A 19,628-nucleotide genomic window follows, 5' to 3' on the forward strand; every position below is an offset into this window, starting at 1 on the left:
AAGACAGTCACTGCAGACCAGCAGTACCACTCCAGTACAAGGCAACATGCTATGAAGTTGACACTAACTCCATCAAATGACCTGTCTTGTCTGCTTCATCCAAGCCCTATACAACCCAGTTGTCCCCTCAGTTCCCAGCATACACACAAATACTTCACTTCATCTGCTTGCAAATTCTGGAGTCTCAAGATCAAGAAAATTTCTTAAAACAGTACTGTAAGTGTAGACACTGTACATGTGTAGCCAGGTTGTAATGGGCCAGAACCTCTCTTGCTTCCCACGGGCTCCATCTGAGGGCAAATGGATAACTCCTGAGCAAATCTGCACTCCAGGAAGGAACATTTTATGCCTGAGATTTAGAAATAAAATAATTGCTCTAATTAATTTCCACCACTTAAAATTCTTCACCTAAAATGTTCTAATTGCCTTTGGTTTGGAAACACTAGGTGTCTATGTCCACAATGAAACCATTAGCTGGAGATGCATGGTGGATGCTCCCTCAGGGTCTGACCTGTTAAGTCATATTCATTATCTATCTGGCTTCTGTAGGCTAAGGGTTTGGGTCTTTGGATTCACAGCCATTAAATGTGCTGAGGGGTCATCATGTCTTTTGAGTGGCCTCAGCACTTGGCGCCAGCTCTTTACACACCATTATCTCATTTGAGTCCCTCAACCATGAGCAACGCATTGGCTCAGCTGAAGTGACTTGACCATGGTCTCACAGCTAGACACTGCTGAGAGAGGGACAGAACCTCTGTTTTTGGACCTGGAGGCCCCTGGAAATCATCTAGCTGTTTTAGTCATCAGAACCCATTGGGGTAAGTATGTCCCTGAGGGAAAATCCTCTTCAGATGTATTTCATTAGCAGAGTATTGAATTTAAATGATTCAATAATTAAGTAAATGAATTTAAAGTGGTATTCATAGAATTGTGTATAGATTTGACTCATAGAATTGTGTGTAGATTATGTTCTGCCTGTGGGTGGCCCTTAAGATTCACATGTAGGAACCGAATACCCAATGTCATAGTATTAAGAAGTAACTTTTGGGAAGTGATTAAGTTATGAGGGCTTTGCTCTTACAAAAAAAAAAAAAAATGTTCCAGAAGTTCCCCTGGCCTTCTACCACGTGAGGATGCAGCTAGCATGAGCCATTTTAGAAGGGGATAGATAGCAAGCTGTTATGGCTTGAATGTGAGGTGTCCCCCACAAGCTCATGTGTGAGACAATGCAAGAGGTCTGGAAGAGAAATAACAGAATTGTGAATGCCTTAAACCAATCCTTGAATTAATTCCCCTGATGGGATTAATTGAGTGGTAACTGAAGGCAGGTGGGTTGTGACTGGAGGAAGTGGGACATGGCGGGGTGTGGATTTGAGGTATATATTTGTATCTGTCAAGTGTACTCTTTCTCTCTGCTCTCTGATCATCATGGGAGCTGCTTCCCTCCACCACACTCTTCTACCAAGATGTTCTGCCTCCCCTGGAGCCCCAAAGAATGGAGCCTGCTGTCTGTGGATTGAGAGCTCTAAACCACGAGCCCCCAAATAAACTTTTCCTCCTCTACAGTTGTGCTGCTCAGGACTTTTAGTCACAGCAGCTAAAAAGCTGACATACACAAGCCTTTACCAGACACAGAATCTGCCAGGGCAGGGATCTCAGACTCCTAAGCCTCCAGAGCAGTGAACAATAAATTTCTTTTGTCTCTAAATTTCCCAGCCTAAGATCTCTTGTTCTAGCAGCCTGAAAACACTAAGACTGGCCACTTTGGGGGTCTGAAGTAAAAATGAACTTGCTTAATTCCTGGTTCCATAAAGCTATGTGACATTGGACAAATGACTTTACCTCCTTATCTGATTTCCTTCCTTTCTGAAATGGAGTATTTCAGAAATAAAAAGAGTATTTATCTCACAGAACTGTGTGCAGATTAGTGGGTAATACATAAATATATTTCCTGTAGTACCTGGCTTATAGCTTTACTCAAAAATTCTCCATTATTATATCAAGGATTAAACAGAGCTAATAGAAAACATTTAGTGAGCTGGGCACAGTGGCGCATGCCTGTAATTCCAGCGGCTTTGGAGGCTGAGGCAGGAGGATCATGAGTTCAAAGCCAATGTCAGCAAAACAGTGAGTCACTAAGCAACTCAGTGAGACCCTGTCTCTAAATAAAATACAAAATAGGGCTGGGGATGTGGCTCAGTGGTCGAGTGCTCCTGAGTTTAATCTCAGTACAAAAAAAAAAAAAAAAAAAAAGAAAAGAAAACATTTAATGAGGTCTGGAGTCTAAGGTATGGTGATGATAGCTGCCCACAGGGGTTGAGAGAAACATCATTATGGTCTAGACAGGGTGCTGGGTGTAAGGTTGACTCATGGGGAAGGACTGGGGTGGGAAAGAAATTCTGAGCTTAGAAATAAAAGGAGAGGGCTACATGCATCTAAAAGTGAAGAGGTCACCCTCTAGTTCAGGAATCTTGTTGACCTCCAATTCTTCCCAGACATTTGAGAACAGAAAATTTGGTATTAGTTTCAAAATGTGATGCCTGGATCACCAGCATCCGAATTACCTGGGTGCCTATTAAAAATGCAGACCCATGAGCCACATACTGAGGCATCATAGGTAGGTGGTGCAGCCCATGCATCCAGGTCCCTCACAAGCTCCCCAGATGCTCGTGTACAGGAAAAAGTTTGAAAAGCCCCACACATAATCTTACTGGGGCATACCTAGGGTGTCCATGAGAACCATCTGGAGAGCTTTATTTTATCTTGGAGATTCTGATTTAGGGCTGGGATAGAGCCTGAGAATTGGTATACCTGAAATTGCCTCAGGTGATGTGAAGCAAGGAGAGAGAGAAACTGACTTGTAAACACCTGTTTGCATACCTGGAACAGCTATGGTGTATGGGGACTTAGGTCACGGGCCTGGGAGACAGATGCATTTCTCAGTCATGGCATCCATTGGGGCCAGTAAGAAGGCTGAGAGATGAGCGGTTTGACTGACTCCTCTGGGCACCCTCTGAAGAACCCCACACAGGCCTTTCCATCCAGCTGCTTTGGAGCCTGATGTTTAGGTCTGCTGCTTTTAACTTTAAAATTTATAGTAAGAGACGGACAAAGAGCTAAACGAAAAGTTTCCTGCCAGTGGGTTCCTCATGTCTCTCTCTGTGACATGGATCACTTTTTTGTTATTATAACCAACTGAAATGCAGATATTCTAATGGACCCTTAGAGATGAATGGCTACTTTTTTAGTTTTGTCTTACTAATTACCCAGGCAGCAAGGAAGTCAAAAGTTTTCAGCAAAGACTTGTCAAAACATTGATCTTCGGAATACTGAAGGTGTTTTAAAAATATGTTGGGGGCATTTCCTAAGAATATTTTTTAAAATAAAATTTATTGAGGTATATTTTGTCTTCAGTAATATGCTTTTATTTAAATGCACATCTTGATGAGTTTTGACAGATGTCTGGTCCCATGTAACTAACACCATAATCAAGGTACAGTGTTTCTATCACTCCTGAAAATTCTCCCTTGCCCCTTTGCAGTCAAACCCTTTGACCTGTCTGGGGCCCCTGCCAACCACTGATCTGCTTTCTGACACACTGGATTAGACTGTTCTAGAATTTGACATAAACAGAATCAAACTGTATGGGCCTTTTGCATCTGGTATCTTTTACTCAGTACAATACTTTTAAGAACTCTCCATAGCATGAATTATCAGTGAAATAATATTTCGGTTGCTTCTTTCATGTACCGGGCGTAAGTGTACGAGGGCCACAGGATCTTACTTCAATGGAAAGAGCAGGTTTCTGGAGTGGACAGCAGGTTACAGTGAATTGAAAGGGAAGTGAGAAAGCAGAGACAACTGGCTAGATTGGCTTCTTCCCAGGAAGGGGAAGAGACAGAGATCACAATGAGGTAATGGGAGTTTTCACTGAGGCTGGGGATTTCTAAGTGAATAGATAAGGGTGGAAAGTATGCTTTACCATTTCGGACACTAGTCCATAAAAGATGATGGCTTCCATCTTGGTTACCCTCTCTGGAATCAGGGCATCCAGGGAGTGAGCAGGGAACTAACTTGTAGAGTGAAGAATAGTCATCCCCCAGGAAGGGGCAGGTAAGCTGAGACCTGCAGAATTAGCAGGACTTAGAGAACACGGAGTGTTTTGTATACAGAATGGCTTGGAGGTGACAACACATGGCCCATCATTCAAGGAATGCTGGCAAGTTCCTTTTGGAATAGACTATATCTCTTTTCATTTAGATCTACCTGCATGCATTTATTTTTATTTGTTTTTCCAGTTAGATTCATGCTCTAATTGGAATCTATTAGCACTAACATGGTGGAGCTAGTATTGATTCGTACTCTGTCCCACTACTACATATAGCTGTACCTTTGCCAATGGCTTGCATATCTGACCTTCATACATAAGATTACATCATGAGAAAAGGTTCTAAGACCATACAAGTGGCCATGTGAGACCCTAGATGGGAGCTTGACTGTAATCTTATCCTCATGCCTTTATCTTGGTGGGACAGATGGGTGATGAGAGAAGACATAGTGTTACATTTCAATAAGTAAATCCTTCCTTCCTTCAAGCCAAAAGTTAATACTCATTTGATGGTTGTTGGAGCCAAAGAATCTGGTCTTATCTGGCCGGGAAATTTGAACTAGTCTAGACCACACATAGCAGCCAAAATTTGGCAGGCTTGCATTTGGGCACCAAGCCATACTGACTATTCATTCACATTTTCATATAAACGCTCAGGAAGATGAATTAATCCCTATTGCGATTGATATTTTGAAGCAATTTCCAACACTGTAGAACACAGAAAGGGGGGGGGGAATTCAATAAAGAATTGGTATCCCAGAGACCAACAGCACTCCTGATATTTTAAGCTCTTTCCTGACATGGAAGGTCTGATGTGAGTCCTGCAGAGAAATGTTGAGCTGACAGCTTTGAGTTTTATCTATTCTGTACCTGTAAAGTGGGAGAGAAGTGGCTTAGCAAAGAGAAGCAGATCAAACCAGGGGCTTAAAGAACAAAATGGAAATGGCCCATTCAGGTAGCATGGGAACAATTTAGAATACATGGCAGCCATCAGTGGTATGAGGGTATCCCTAGTGTGTTGTGGGAAGGACCTCTTGAAGATAGAACATTTGATCTGGAAATGTTGGACAGAATGTTCCATGATGATGAAAATGTTCAATAGATGTGACATGCAGTGCAACAGCCCTAGTCATCACATGTGGCTTTTGGGCATTTGAAATGTGGTTAGCAAGATTGAGAAATTATATTTTACTTTCATTAATTTTAGTTTAAATGGCCACGTATGGCTAGTGGCTACCATATTAGGTGGTACAATTCTAAGAATTAGACAAAAGGGTATCATTCTTTGAAAATGTGAGCTTCTTACAGAATGGAGATATGTGTTACTTGACTGTTACTCTGTGCTCAGCACAGTGTCTGACGTACAAACGTATTCTTTAATAGATACCCAGAAGCCCTAAGAGGGGCTTACGGTACAGAAGGTAGATCACATTAAGACTGTGTAGTCAGAATTTCCCAAACGGTATTTCAGAGCTTCAGACTTACAGAATGCTTGGTGGAAGAGAATCCTTGATCAAAGAAATGCTGCACATTCTATGTCTTTCTTAGAGAGTCAGGATGCACATTAGCAAATTGAAGAGACCTGAATTGCAGCATTAACTCAGTGTTTCCCATAGTTACCTGACCATGGAACCCCCTTTTCATATAATTTCTTTTGACCTCCCTTAGATCTAGTAGGTTCTGGGGAAAATACTTTGGGTAACAATGAGTAATGATGGGAGTAGAAGGAAAACTTCCAGTTAATTCCTAGAAGATAGGAACACTTGATTTTCAGCACATGGCCAGCAGCAAGTAATAAAGGTTTACTGAATGGTGTAAAAGGCACTCTGCTCCAGGCCAAATCAGAGGCAGCCCATAAACCAATTCCCCAGCTGAGGTCAGAGAGAGGACGGAAGTGTGCACGCAATTCTAAACATTCTCAGGCTGCCATAATGGGCACCTGCAGAGCACCACAATAATCCAGCACCTGAGAACTAGATGCAATAGCAATTCAAAACAGAAAAAGAGAGTTATTAATTGTTTTAAGCCTGCATTTTAAAATCTAAACAAAATGGCTAAATATTGAGAATTTGTTGTAATTAGAATATCAACCCCCATATAAAGAAAGGATCAATCAGAGATATCAGATGGTGTGAAGCAGGAGGGGGCATGGACATTAGTAGAAAAGAAAAATGATAAAATGGAAATGATTGAGACCAGGACAGAGGTTTGTTCCTTAGTACTTTCTAAGGCTTGAGTTTTGCTAATATTTTAATAAGGAAGGATTGGAGTTAAACATAATTAACTATAGTTTCAGCTAAATTTTATTTCTAGTTATTGTGCATGCACTTATCCTTAAATGTAATCAATTGTGTAAAGGCCATTACTTGGTATGGATTAATTTCTTTTTAACAAATCCATTTTTTTTCTCTTTCAAAACTTAAAGTTAGAGAAATATAAACAAATCTCTTCAGATCAAGTTAAAGAATCTGAGCCTTTTATTTTCACTGAGATAGGAGAGAGCCAACATAGTTCTCAGTCCTGGACCTACAGGCCTCTTGTCCTGTGAGCTCCAGTCTTTGTTGTAAAGGCCTTTTATATGTATGAGGGTTACTGATTACAGAAATGATACGTGTATGTGATGGAAAACCTGAAAAGCCCCAGAAAATATCAAAAAGAAGCATTGCCCATAATTCCATCCAGAGAGAACCACTATTGACATTTTTTGCTATATTTTCTTTTTCCACTATGGACATATGATTAGTGATTCTCCAATACAGCGCTGGAACCTGCTTTTATTTCTTAACATTAAGTGCTGACAACTTCCTGTGGGCACCATTTTCAACCCTAATTGATTATATTTTTAGGCCAGGAAATTAATTGAACTATATCTTACCCCTGACCTGATTAAATACAAAAAAAAAAACAAAACCAAAATAAGCAAACAATAAAGAGCAGAAAAATGAAACCCCAAACCAATCACCTACCATACTATAAAATAGAAGTAAAAGCTCCCTGGACATCAACAGGGATGAAAAAATAGAACTGGCAAAGACACGCTGAGTTTGCACAATGCAGCTCCCTGAGAATAATGACATATTTCTTTGCTGTTTTTCAAATTGACACATTTGAGTTTAACTTCCAAAGCTCCTAAAATAATCTCTGGCAGGCTCTCCATCTCACCTCTGGGCTTTTGGGTTGCCCTAAGCAACCAACCGCCAGCTGATACCAACACACACACACACACACACACACACACACACACACACATACATGCACATCATCCAAAGAGAAAAAGTCCTGTGGATGCAGACTGCAGCTACTGACTGTACCATGATGGGCTTTAATCCATGAAAATCCACAAAGGCCTCTCTAAGCAGAGAGAGGTTAGCTTGGATAGAAGATAACAAGCCTTGGGACATGTCAAAGATCGTAATCTCAGTCAGCCAACATGGGGGACTCTAGAGATTATTTCTTTTACAGATGGGAAAACAGAGACCCAGAGACATTACAAGCCTTGCTCCAGATCAGACAACTAATGTGGTAACTTAATAGTGGGAATGCCATTGTAAAGGCCAAAATTTGCCAGACTCATGGGCTGAAGATCTTTCTTCTACAAAGACTGTGTCCATGTTTGAGCCATTTGGCTGAAAGTCAAGGAACCTGCCTAACAAAAAGCAGTCTGCAGGCTTTTGTACAGATGATGTTTCAAAAGAAAAGGTCTTTTCAAAGGCCCCACAATGGCTTTTCATTGCCAGCTATTGTGGAGAGCTGCTTGGCTCATGTGGGAGGCTCTGCTTCTTTTCACAACCCTGACCTGATCTTGCCACTGCAGGCCAATCTTGGCGACTGCACTCACCCAAGTTTCTCCAAGGGAAGTGCAGGCACAGTCGGGCCATGTCTTAAGGGAACACAAGGTCTGCTTTTGCTTAGGCTCAGATGGGGGGTTTCATGAGATGAGGCTTTCTACATCTTTGGTCTTCAAATGTCTAGTCCTCAAACTGCTTTAAAAAGTTTCCATCTTAAAGTGATGAAGCCTAGTATGAAGGTCCATCATTCGTCAAGAGTTGCCAATCTTGTGGGTGGGGTGGGACCTGTGCCCCAGTGTGACAAAATGTCAGAATGAGGGATGGAGAAGAATGTGACTCACATGTTTAAAAACTGCCCACCACACCTCTCTGAAGTAATGGCGACAAGTGTGAGGGTAAGAAATAGCAGTAGAGTTGACAAAGTATCTGGAAGTCAAGAAAGGGAGCCACTGCTTATTTCTTGAAGACACTTGCACGTGGTGAGAACACAACCATGGGTGTCACACCACGTGGGAAGACTGAGGAGAAAGAACCAGTAGGACTGGGCTGTGAAGCCCTCTCAGATGGAACTTCTCTTCCCTCCTCTTTCTTGCTGGCTTTCCCTCTTCCTCACAGGCTTTTTGAGGAGCACTCCTGGCAAATACTCATCTTTCGATGTTTCTCCTTTGTTTCACTTTCCTGCCCCACTCAACTAACTCCCAATCCTAGAGGAGAAAAGACAATGTGCCAAAAATTGTATTTCTCAAAATTTGAGGATAATTTTCCTCTCAGGTCTTTTTCTTTAAAGCGTGGTCTGCAAACCAGCAGCACCACTGTCACCTGGGAGCAAAATGAACACTCTCAAGTCCCATCTTGTCAGACGTATGGAATCAGGATTTGCATTTTGGCAGATGATTCCTATGCACGATACAGTTTTGAGATGTACACGGAGGGTGCTTGGTATTAGGTGCTAAACCAGATGATTCTGATTTGCATAGCCTGGATGAAGCTCGGTTCTGCATGTTTAAAAACCCCATCCTCAGGGGACTCTGACGCAGGTAGTGTGTGGACTCCTACAAGGAAACACTGACTGAACCACAGATCTGCGGCCCAAGCACCCAGCCAGAAGTAACAGAATAGCCCTGCTGCAACCCTTGGTTTCACAGCAGCACCTCTACAAAGTGGGTGATGGTATAATCATTTTCCTGGTTAGCAATAAGGAATGGGGTCTGGGGGAAAGAATGGGAAGGCTCTGGACCTAGGTCACTCAAGGGTCAGAGGCTATATTAGGGTGTACCTTCCTGTCTGTTCTTCCCACCTTGCCAATCTTTCCATTCCTGCCCTAACCAGCTCTTCATTCACAGCTACTGCATGGCTAACAGCCCTCATTGAGTCTGATCTTGTTTTTAGTGAAAGGCCAACAAAATACTGCTGGTTGTTTGTGCTTCTTCAATCAGGGCCTGGCCCATTTTCCAATTACCAGCATCATTTGGGCTCCTTTCCTCCAACTCTGAACTTGCTTGAGTTCGGGTCATCTTCAGCCAATACATTTACATGAGAAATGGATGATCTGTCACATCTGTCAGTGTGCCAGCCTCCCCCTCCCTGTCAGATAGCAAGTGAAATGGCAAGTGTTTCCCTGGGTTCCCAGGCTGCTGGCTGCAGAGGTGGAGCAGCAGGTCCCAATGGGAGGCACAGTGCAAGCCCTGGAGGCTGACAGACATGCTGGCCTTCACTGTGCTGGCCAGTGTGACCTTTTCTCAGCTTCTGAATTCCAAACTGTATTCCCACTAAGAGGACTGAGAGGGTGACCAACTATCACAATTTGCCTGGGACCAAGGTTTTTCCCATGACATGGAATTTTCAGTGCTAGAATTGGTAGTGTTGGTCACCCTGTTTGGCATACCAGGACACAAAGGCAGTGTGAGAGCATTTGACATTTCCTGGGTGATCCATCTGGAATCTGGGACAGAGATCATTGAGGGCTGTGGCCACCTTTTTCTCTGTCAAGTCTGAAGCTTACAGTGCTTCCCTTCACTCATTTATGCCTTATTTTGTTTTTAATCTCTGTTACAAATTGGATAGGGTAAAGTATTATTTCCAAAAAGTAAATGGCTAAGGAAGATCTGCAGGCATGTTCTGAGGTAAGGAAGGTACAAAGGAATGGCGGGGGGGTGCAATCCCTTTGTCCCTAAAGTACTCTTCCCAATTCAAAAACATATTAGGTATTTATGATGAACTAGGGACCATGGAGGTTTATGTCCTGCTTATTCCCAGTCCTCAGAGAGCTGATAGCCCCATGGGAGAGACTGATTTAAGTACAGTTAATTATATTTGCTTCAAAGCTACCTAGGGGTTCATTAAGATGGAGAAAAGGCTGAGAAACCTAGGGAAGAATTAGGGTAATTCTTCCATACTATGTGCTAAGTACATTTCTTACATTCATGATGTCATTTAACAGCTAATATTTCTTAAGCATTTACCATGTGACTAACCCATTTCATTTTTAGAACTCTATATATACTTATTCCATGAATGAAGAAAATGGGGCTTTGAAAAGCTAAGTATCTTACTTAAGGTTGCAAATTAATAAATGGAGGGTCCAGGGTTGGAACCCAGTGAGTCTGAGTCTTGTCTCCTGCCTTGTATGACACTGAATCTCCTACCCTTCAGTGTGCTGGATCCTCAAAGTAACCACATGCCAGATACTCAGTCAACGTCACAAGAAAGCAGCTGGTTGGTCTCTGGGAGCAGAGGGTGGCTGTGCGTGGTGGAAGCACAGAGGAAAGAACGTGGTGGGTCTCTGAGTTCTTCACTGGAATCCCAAGGCATGACTCCAGGAGCGCACCACGGGTGCTGTGAAACCTCTGGGAATGCTAATTTTCTAAAGAAAACTGTCTGGACAAAGGGTGCCCTTCTGGCCCCTGGCTCTAGTAGAGTCTAAAGAATGTATGAACAGAATGTGAAGGCACAGACTGATTTCTTCCTCATCCTTCCAGGGCTGAAGTTGGGAGAGATTCATTATATTTTATTTCCCAGCCTGCTTTATAAGCTTCTGGAGAGCCTATCTTTCTTACGCATGTAGAATATTTGAGCAACTTGCTTTGTGCAAAGAGAGTACTTGAAATAGGCAAATCAGACAAAAATGCATTGATTTGATATGCCACATCTGATCATAACGTGTTCATTGCAACCGCAGACTCAGAAGTCTGATATTCCAGTACCATCAACTTACGTAAGTTTTAGCAATAATGATCCACAAGTGTAGCACTCTTCCTAGACACCAGATTAAGCATCCAGAGCCTGACATCCTAACACATCCTCAAAAACTGTCACAGCATCCATTCTTGTGCTTTATAGGTTTTGGTTTGGGTGAAGCAAATATATCATTTCAGAAAAATTAAGTATTAAAAAATACTAACATTAATTTCCCTATAACTATAATTAATAAAACATAAGTGTAGGAAGAATATTGTTCCTACGAAATTTATAGAAATAACAAACTTCTGGGGAAAAACTGATATTTGCTTGCCCACTTCCACTGTTAATAATTCCTGGTTAATATAATCATAGTTTTTCTCTCAGACCCCAAAGTGGGCCTGTTCAGGGCCTGCCTGTGACTATGAGACTTCAAGTCAGCTCCTGGCACTGCAAGGTGCTAGAATTCCTGGGGCCGTTCTTCTTCAGTTAGAGAGAAAACAAGATTATTTTTTCTTTCTTTCTTTCTTTCTTTCTTTTTTTTTTTTTTTGATGGCAAAGAAAGGCTTTCTCTACTTGCTGATTTATACTCAGCTTTATCCTACAATGGTCTTTATGCTTCTGTGCATAAAGGAGAAATTGACTTTCTGCTCTATCCATCTGATATTCTGTTCCTTTAGCTCAGCAACACTGAACAAGTGGGCACTCAGGATAGGCCTTCTTTAAGGCATGCCTTTGGGGAAGGTGTTTTTCTTCCACCTGTTGATACTCACTAAAGGGAACTGAACTCAAACCCTCAGACGCAGAACCATGTCCTCCACCTCTTCGTTGACATGGCCCCTCCCCAATCGTTCTTTTGTCCTTGACATTTTATGAAATTAGCTTTATCAATGGTTTCCACTCTTTTAACTTCCCTGAGTTATTTGCACAACCTTTTCTTCTTGTGGTGGCTGTTTACCCTCAACAGCCTTTATAAAGGACAAACTAGTAAAACTCCACCATCAATGAATTTCAGTTTATTTCTATTTGAGTTGTCCAACTATGTGCAGAGATAACTCAGTTTCTGCCCTCACCCAGAGCTTTCTAGAAAACTGTTGAGAAAGAAAATGAAGAAGGTTAGCTTTTCTTTAGCCAATGATATAACTTTTTTTTTTTTTTTGGTATCAGTGATCAAATTCAGGGGTGCTTAACTAGTGAGCCACATCTGCAAATCTTTTTTTTTATTTTCAGACAGGGTCTTGGTAAGTTTCTTAGGGAGGGCCTTGCTAAGTTCCTGAGGCTGGCTTTGAACCTGTGATCCGCCTTCCTCAGCCTCCCTACCTGCTAGGATTACAGGTATGCACCAGGCTGCTATATCTTAATTGTATGCAAAAAGTCTTGCTGTATTTCAGAAGAGTTTAGTGATGCAAAGAAAAATATTTTTTGCCACGTACTCCCACAGCACGATCATAGATTGTGAATTGAGAAATTCTAAAGGTGACATAAAGTTCATCAATATCTTCTTTGCCAAATACAGGTGCTGTACTATACTAAACATGTCTTTTATTTTTTGTATTTTGGTTCTTTTACATCTGGGCCCTATTGATCCTGGAGGCGCTGCCCCTCCCAGCAGCACTGGCTAATTCCTAGAGATAGTAAACAGCTCTTACCCAAACTGTTCACACAACAGCCAACACAAACCAGCCAATCCAGAGCCCACCTCCTCCATCAGGCTCTCACACCAACAGCCCCAGGGCCAGGACCAGACAAGTAGGAACAGCTCCTGTGCCCCAGAATCTGCTGAGATTATTCAAACTGGTGAACCCTAAACCTGTTTATCCTGCCATTCCCATTCCTTCTCATGGAAACTCCAGAAAAGGCTCTTGCCCGTTTTTTCCTTGTTCCCTTGGTCTCCTGGCTGACCCTTGTTTTTGGGTTGTGTGAGTATAACAAAGTCTTTTCAATGGCAGTTGTCTGACCTGTCAACCTAGATGTACCTACATCATAAAAAACCTATAATTTAAAACATGTAAATAAGGAGATTCAGGGTGGCAAAAACAGATATCCTGTCCCCAGCATTCTGGACGTCACTCAAATAAATTTAGATGAAACTTTGGTTGCTCTGTGAGCTGTACTAAGCAAAACTACCACTTTAACTGTTTTAAAAAAAGAAACGTTGATTTTAATACAAAGCAAAGTATGCTACTGTATAAGAAAGTACTCAATCAAGTGGAAATTGCTATGATTAAAGTGTTCACATTAAAGTACCTACCGATTCCAAAGGGGATGGGATTTTTAGGGTCCTAAAATTCCAAAGCACCCCTTGAATACAATGGTGAAAGTAGCTTAGAAAGAAAGTGAAAATAAGCCTCACTCACCTATACACAAATCCTAATGCTTCATCTTCAGTGTTCTGAATTCTAACACATTCACTATAATTTCACTATAGTGGATTCACTGTGAAGGCACTAATTCTTGTTTAAGGCTTACTTCCACTCTTTCTCAAAGGCAATTTTACTTAACTTTGTATGCCCAACAGCTGGCACAGAGTAGGTGTTAAAATATTCATTTACTGATAGAGAAAATAATTCTGAAACATCCTTGTGAATAATGTAAGCGATACCATAAGAGATCCAAGATGCCCCTTTAAGATATTAAGTAAGTAAGTGAATGGTTTCAGAGTTGAGAATTAAAGCTACTTCCTCCAGCCCAAACCACCATACCCACCCCCTACATTATGCCACCTCTCAGGAAACAATCTCAGACACTTAATGGCAACAGTGGACATCTTGGAGTCTCTGGGCTCAGCTGACTACTGAGCCCTCTAGTTCTGCAACTCTCCAGCTAACATTGTAGGCATTTTCCATGGGCCTGGCAATGCACTGTGGCAAATGGCTGAGCTCCTGGGGGTGATTTGGGTAACACTTACCAAGGGCTCTAGCTCCTTGCGGTCTATGAGGTTCATCTCTGTGACGAAGTAATAGAAGTGTTTGTAGCAGGTGTTGACATGAGCCTCTGCGCCCATCACAATGACCCGGTCAAAGTGGTGGATGTAGACATGGACGAAGACTCGGAAAAGGCGGCACAGGATCTTCTTGCAGATCTGAAGAAAGTTCTTTGGGAAGGGAACACCTAGAGAAGCAAAGAGGGAAAGGCATGAAACCACAGTGGTAGGAGGGAGTAGTGGGGAGGTGGCAAGTTAGGAAGTGCTTTTCTGCTTCTGTCCAAGGGGCAGCTGCTGCACTCTAGCCCAAGAGGCCAGAAGGGGATGGAGGATCAGGGTTATTAGAGCTTCTGATTTCTTAAGATAATTCAGAAACCTGCTGTTGTATGTGAGTCTGCTGTGTTTTATGTGATTCTGCTGTGTGTGTGTGGTTTTTTTTAATGTTAAGTGGAAGTTTAAGAAAAAAAATACAACACTAAATAGATGATAAAACAGAACATCTCTCTAAGTTAGGCTTGGTCTGCAAGCCAGCTTGTTTGTACATTCTGGTCCAAAACCTCTCCCAAGGTACATTGTTTCTGAGGTAGGCAAATTCAGCAAACTCCCCAGATACTATGCATTGGTAAGAGTTAGGGATTATGTTTCCTAAAACAGAAAGGGGGAATGACTGGAGAGTTACTCAGATTTCCACTGCTCTCAATTTGGCCAAAGCAGCACCGGGCAGAGTGGCAAGCCCACCTCCTTCCTCCCTCTCAAACACTATTTAAACTCTTATTATTTACACTGTCTTTAAGTGGCAGCATGTTGTAATGGATTCCTAAGTTAAACAGACTTTGTTTGAATTCTTATCTTCTCCTTTTCCAGCTGTTTGACTGTGGGCAAGTTATTGAACCTCTGTTTTCTCGTCTGTAAAAGAGAAATGGAAACAAAACAAAACAGTCATAGTAAGACCCTCCATGCAGTTGGGAGGATGTTACCATGAGTAAGAGCCTCTACCGTGCCTAGAACACTACAGTAACTCACTCAGTGGGACTCCCTACTCTTCTCTCTGCAAGGTAAGGTCCAGAGCACCTAGCTTCTGGAAAACTTCCTCATCAAGAAAAGACAGACAATGACCAGCCTTTCAGCAGAATTGCAGAGCTCTGCTCAGGGAATGCCCCAGGTTCCCAGGATGCCCAGAGTTTTGCTGTCCTTGCCTCCATGGGGACCTGGGGCAGTTGCCTGCTGTGAGACTCTGTAAAGGGATCACCTGGGTCCCCCAGGGCAGGATGAGAGAGACAGGACACAGCTGGCAGTCGGCAGTGACAGGATCTGCCTTTCCCAGGGTCCCCGCACTGATATTGGCTTTTCTTTAAAAACAAAATGGCAATATATCAAATGAACCCAGGGAGAGTCTCAGGCAAGGCTTGGCATCTGACTCTCTGGGTAACAGATGCTGGGGTGTGGGCGTAAGGGGGTGAGGTAAAGCCAGGGGGAAGGTGGAGGGCAGCCACTTGCACAGCCTATGGGCTTTCTCTGCTGGACCAGGGCCGCTGAACCACTGCTGGAGGTTAGGGAGGGTCTGGAGCCTTCCACAAAGCCCAAGTCCCAGAGGTGATGGGATCCCTGCTAAGATAGGTGTGTTGACTTCAGAAGGTGAGTGCTGTAACTCTTGCCAGAGGGTTAAAAATGTTTATCTTCACAACGCATCTGTGAAGTAGATCTTATTAGTCCCATTTCATAAGATGACCAACTCTGAGACTCTGAAGCATGACTCAACTTGCTAAAAAGTGGCAGGGCTGGGATTTAAACCAAGTCCGTCTGATTCTCAAATCCAAAGTGTGAGTACATCAGGAGTGTGACTGGCTTTCTTGCCTGGGTTAGAAGCACCACACAAAGGGGTCCCTGAGGCTTACTCCTGGGTTTTTTGTTGTTGTTGTTGTTGTTTCTTTGGTACCAGGGATTGAACCCAGAACCCAGAGGAACTTAACTACTGAGTCAAATCCCCAGCCTCTTTTTATTTCTTGTTTGAGACATGGCCTTCCTAAGTTGCATAGACTTCCTAAGTTGCTGAATCTGCTTTGAACTAGCGATCCTCCTGCATCAGCCTCCTGAGTCACTGCACCACATTGCACCCAGCTGAGGTGGTGCAGAAACATAAGTATGCATAAGAAAAGGGATGGAAAAAGAAGGGCCCAGAAAAAGTCCACAGGATTGGAAACCACATCTGGAGGCAATAGAAAGTCAGCTAATGTACTCTGCTGCCTACAAGAAAAAATGTGCTTTTCTTTCCCAGGCCTTACAACCATGGACCTGGGACTAAGAGTGAAAGCTAATATTTACTGAGCACTTAATATGTTCTAGGGCCCATGCCAAGAGCCTGGTAAGTGCTGATAGAGCTCTCAGAAAAGCCCTTCAATTATTATTTCCATCTCAAATTATTATTTCCATCTCACAGATGAGTAAATAGACTCAGGAAAATTAAGCAGCAGCTCAAGGTCACCTAGCAGGCAAACAGAGGAGGTATTTGGACCCAGGTAGCCTGACTTCAAGGGCATGAGCCCCTGGTAGCCTGAAACCCAGTGATGCTGCTCTAGGGCTCTACCCTCACCTCCAGCTCCACAGACCTTCCTTTCTGGACTCCTTCAGCTTACCATTCCCTCCCCTGGCTCTAGTCTGGTGGAGGTTCACCAGTTGCCAGGAGATGTGGGGAGTTCCAGCTGTGCCAGTTTCTCTTCCTGGCCCCAAAGGCAGTGCCTGCACCCTATGTGCTAACCACAGTGAGGCAAAATCAAGGACAAACAGAGGATGTTCACAGCAATTTCTGCATCCCTCCACATTATTCCCAGGCTGCTTTTCTCTATCCTGCCTCTGCTCAGCTCTGAACCCCTGGGCTCTGTCCTCTGTTTCTTACCTGGTCTCTGGCCTTGTCTCTGGCCTTGATGGCATTTGCCCTTGTCACTTCCCTTTGGGTTATAGCTTTAGTGTGATTGAGAGAAATTGATTTTGGAGTCTGGAAGACCTAGTTTCATATCCTAGCCCTTCTGTTCACTGGCTGAATCAGCAAGTCATATAATCAATCTAGTTTATTATAAAATTGATAAGCATATTTACTTTATAGCATTCTTATAACAATACATATGCTGTGCCTAGACCTTTGTAGGAACTTTGGAACTAAGCTTTACTTTGTTATTTTCTATCTGAATTCCTTGGGTAGATAGGTATTCTGGTTTGGATCTAAAAATGTCCCCCAAGGAGCTCATATTTTAGGTAATGCAGCAATGTTCAGAGGTGAAAAGACTGGATTATGAGAGTTGTAACCTCATCAGTGGATTAATCCCATTTGATGGGTTAATAATTTGAATAGACTATTGGGTAGTAACTGTAGGCAGGTGAAATGGTGCTGGAGGATAGGCCACTCGGGGGATGCCCTTGGACTATAAGTGTCATGGCCCCTCTTCCTTTCTCTTATTTTTGGACACCATGAGCTTTCCTTTGTCATGACGTTCTGCCTCACCTCAGTCAAGAGCAATGCTATCGACTAACCATGGACGGAACTTCTGAAACTGTGATCCTAAAGTGAACTTTTCTTTCTCTAAGGTGTTCTTCTCTGGTATTTTGGTCACAACAATGAAAAGTGTAGGACCCCAGGCTCGGAATCTCTTGGTTCTGGCTACACAGTTGGGCCTGACTTGCACTATTCCTTCTCTTGTGTGTGCTTTGTTCTCCAAGAGTGAAAGCTGAAAACGGGCTCAAGTCAAGACACGCTCAGCAGGCATGACTTATCACCCCAGGCCAGTTCTGAAAGCTGAGCAGCAGTTGGGCATTCTAGGGCGTCTGGAGCCAAGGGGGGTTTCCCACTAAGCTAGAGATAAGATGCAGGCCACAGAATGTGGGGTTCAAAATAGGAGAGCTACAGGCATTTGAGAAACTTGTTTGATTACTCAGGAGCCAGTTCTATAGTCCGTATATATGTTAAGCCTTTCCTCCCTTTCTCTCCTGCCTTCCAGACATTCAGATGTGTGTGTGTGTGTGTGCGCGTGTGCGTGTGCACGCGCACACACATACATGTATTTTAAATAAACCTTCAAAAGATGGGAAGTAGAAAGGATCATTCCCCTAGATATAAAGAACCTGTATGAACCTCCTCTTTGAAAGATTCTGGAATTTCTCATCCTGTGTAACTATGGCAGCAAGATAAGGCCAGAGTAATCCACTGACCCCAATCCCTTCAGTGATAGAATACTGACTGATTATTTTCTTCTTGGTGCTGCGAGGAAGTATCTAGTCTGAATTAAACAGCCACAAAAAATGGGAACCCTGAGTGATCCTGAGATATGCATGGATGTCAGTTAATTCCAGAAACAACCTGAGCAGTGGTATTGTTATTTCTGTATGTCAAAACAAGGAACCTGAGGCTTAGCTCAGCTAAAGAACATTTGCTTCATGCCACACAACTAAAGGAGATGGAATAGAGATCAGAGCCCAAGCTCATGTACATCCTGTGCCTTCTGGTGCCAAGAGACAGATGATTGAGTGTCACTTAGCTTACTTGCAGAAGAAGCTCAAAAAAAAATTTTTTTTTTTGTTCTTTAAAAAAGTATAGTAAGAAGAATGAAAGACTAATGGATTATCTGAAATGGACGCCTGGCTACTGACAGGGGCAGCTTGAATATGAGTAGTGTATTCATGGTGGAGTCTGAGCCAAAGGCAGTGTGTGGTCCACAGGGCACCATTCGCTTTCCTCCTGACCAGAGCCAAGCCCCTCCTTCCACCCTTTCCACCTCTTTTGAGTATATAATATACTATGTGCCCTTTACTTCAGGATTTTTCAAGATGTATTTTTTAAAAAATCATAATCCTGGGAAATTCTTGAATGAAAAGAGAAGGCCATGAGTTCAAACATATTTGCAAAAATGCCACTTTCATAAAAGTTTATAATACAACCAAGTGTAGTAAAGGATCTCAGAATACCTGTAGCAAAAAATCCCTTTCCTCATAATACCTGTTGGTTTAAAACAGTCTGTAATCAGTCTGCTCAGGTTTCATTTCTGGCTTTACCACGTAATAACAATGTAGCCATATGCAAATGGTTTAGTCATCCTAAACCTCAGTGTCCTCATCCCAAAAAACCCAGGATATAGTAATGTTACCTGTCACTCAAGAGGTTCTTGTGAGGATTGAATACATATGCATATAAAAAGCTTTCCTTAATGCCTTGCAGATGGTAAGCACTGTATTGTGAGCTAGTTTAATATCCCATTGACCAAATGTTCTTTGCAACATACTTTGGGATTAAATTCCCTGTATGTTTATTTTTAGGAGAGCAGTCTTGGTATTAATACATCAATTCTGAACTTGCAGGAACTTAAGAGTGGCAGATACTCAATTAAACACTAGGTTATACTCTGCTTTACATTATTTTCTCATACATATGTACTTATATATTGCTGTAAGTACTGGGGGGAAAAGACTGTCTCATATTTTGATTCTACTCTTTAAAAATACCTGGTACGAACAAGGCAGGTGATATGTCATATCGAAATTGAATCAGAAAAGACCAGTGGCATTATTTAGTCAAGACATGAATCCATCATCTCCTATTTGGGAGAGGAAAAAAAGCCCACAGCAGAAATAATACCTTTTTTTTTTT

At 42.5% G+C, this 19,628-nt stretch overlaps 1 protein-coding gene across 2 annotated transcripts in view; it reads right to left on the reverse strand.

Annotated features, from left to right (window-relative positions):
• Mob3b (MOB kinase activator 3B) overlaps nucleotides 1–19,628 on the reverse strand; it is a 187,682-nt gene that overhangs the window by 15,142 nt on the left and 152,912 nt on the right. For both annotated transcript variants that reach the window (XM_026387906.2, XM_077797891.1), the window contains exon 3: nucleotides 13,982–14,184. In XM_026387906.2, coding sequence (XP_026243691.1) covers nucleotides 13,982–14,184 — 203 coding nt within the window. The remainder of the gene's footprint in view (nucleotides 1–13,981; nucleotides 14,185–19,628) is intronic.

The sequence above is a fragment of the Urocitellus parryii genome, chromosome 4 (assembly GCF_045843805.1).
Source record: "Urocitellus parryii isolate mUroPar1 chromosome 4, mUroPar1.hap1, whole genome shotgun sequence".
NCBI classification, from domain to species: Eukaryota; Metazoa; Chordata; class Mammalia; order Rodentia; family Sciuridae; genus Urocitellus; species Urocitellus parryii.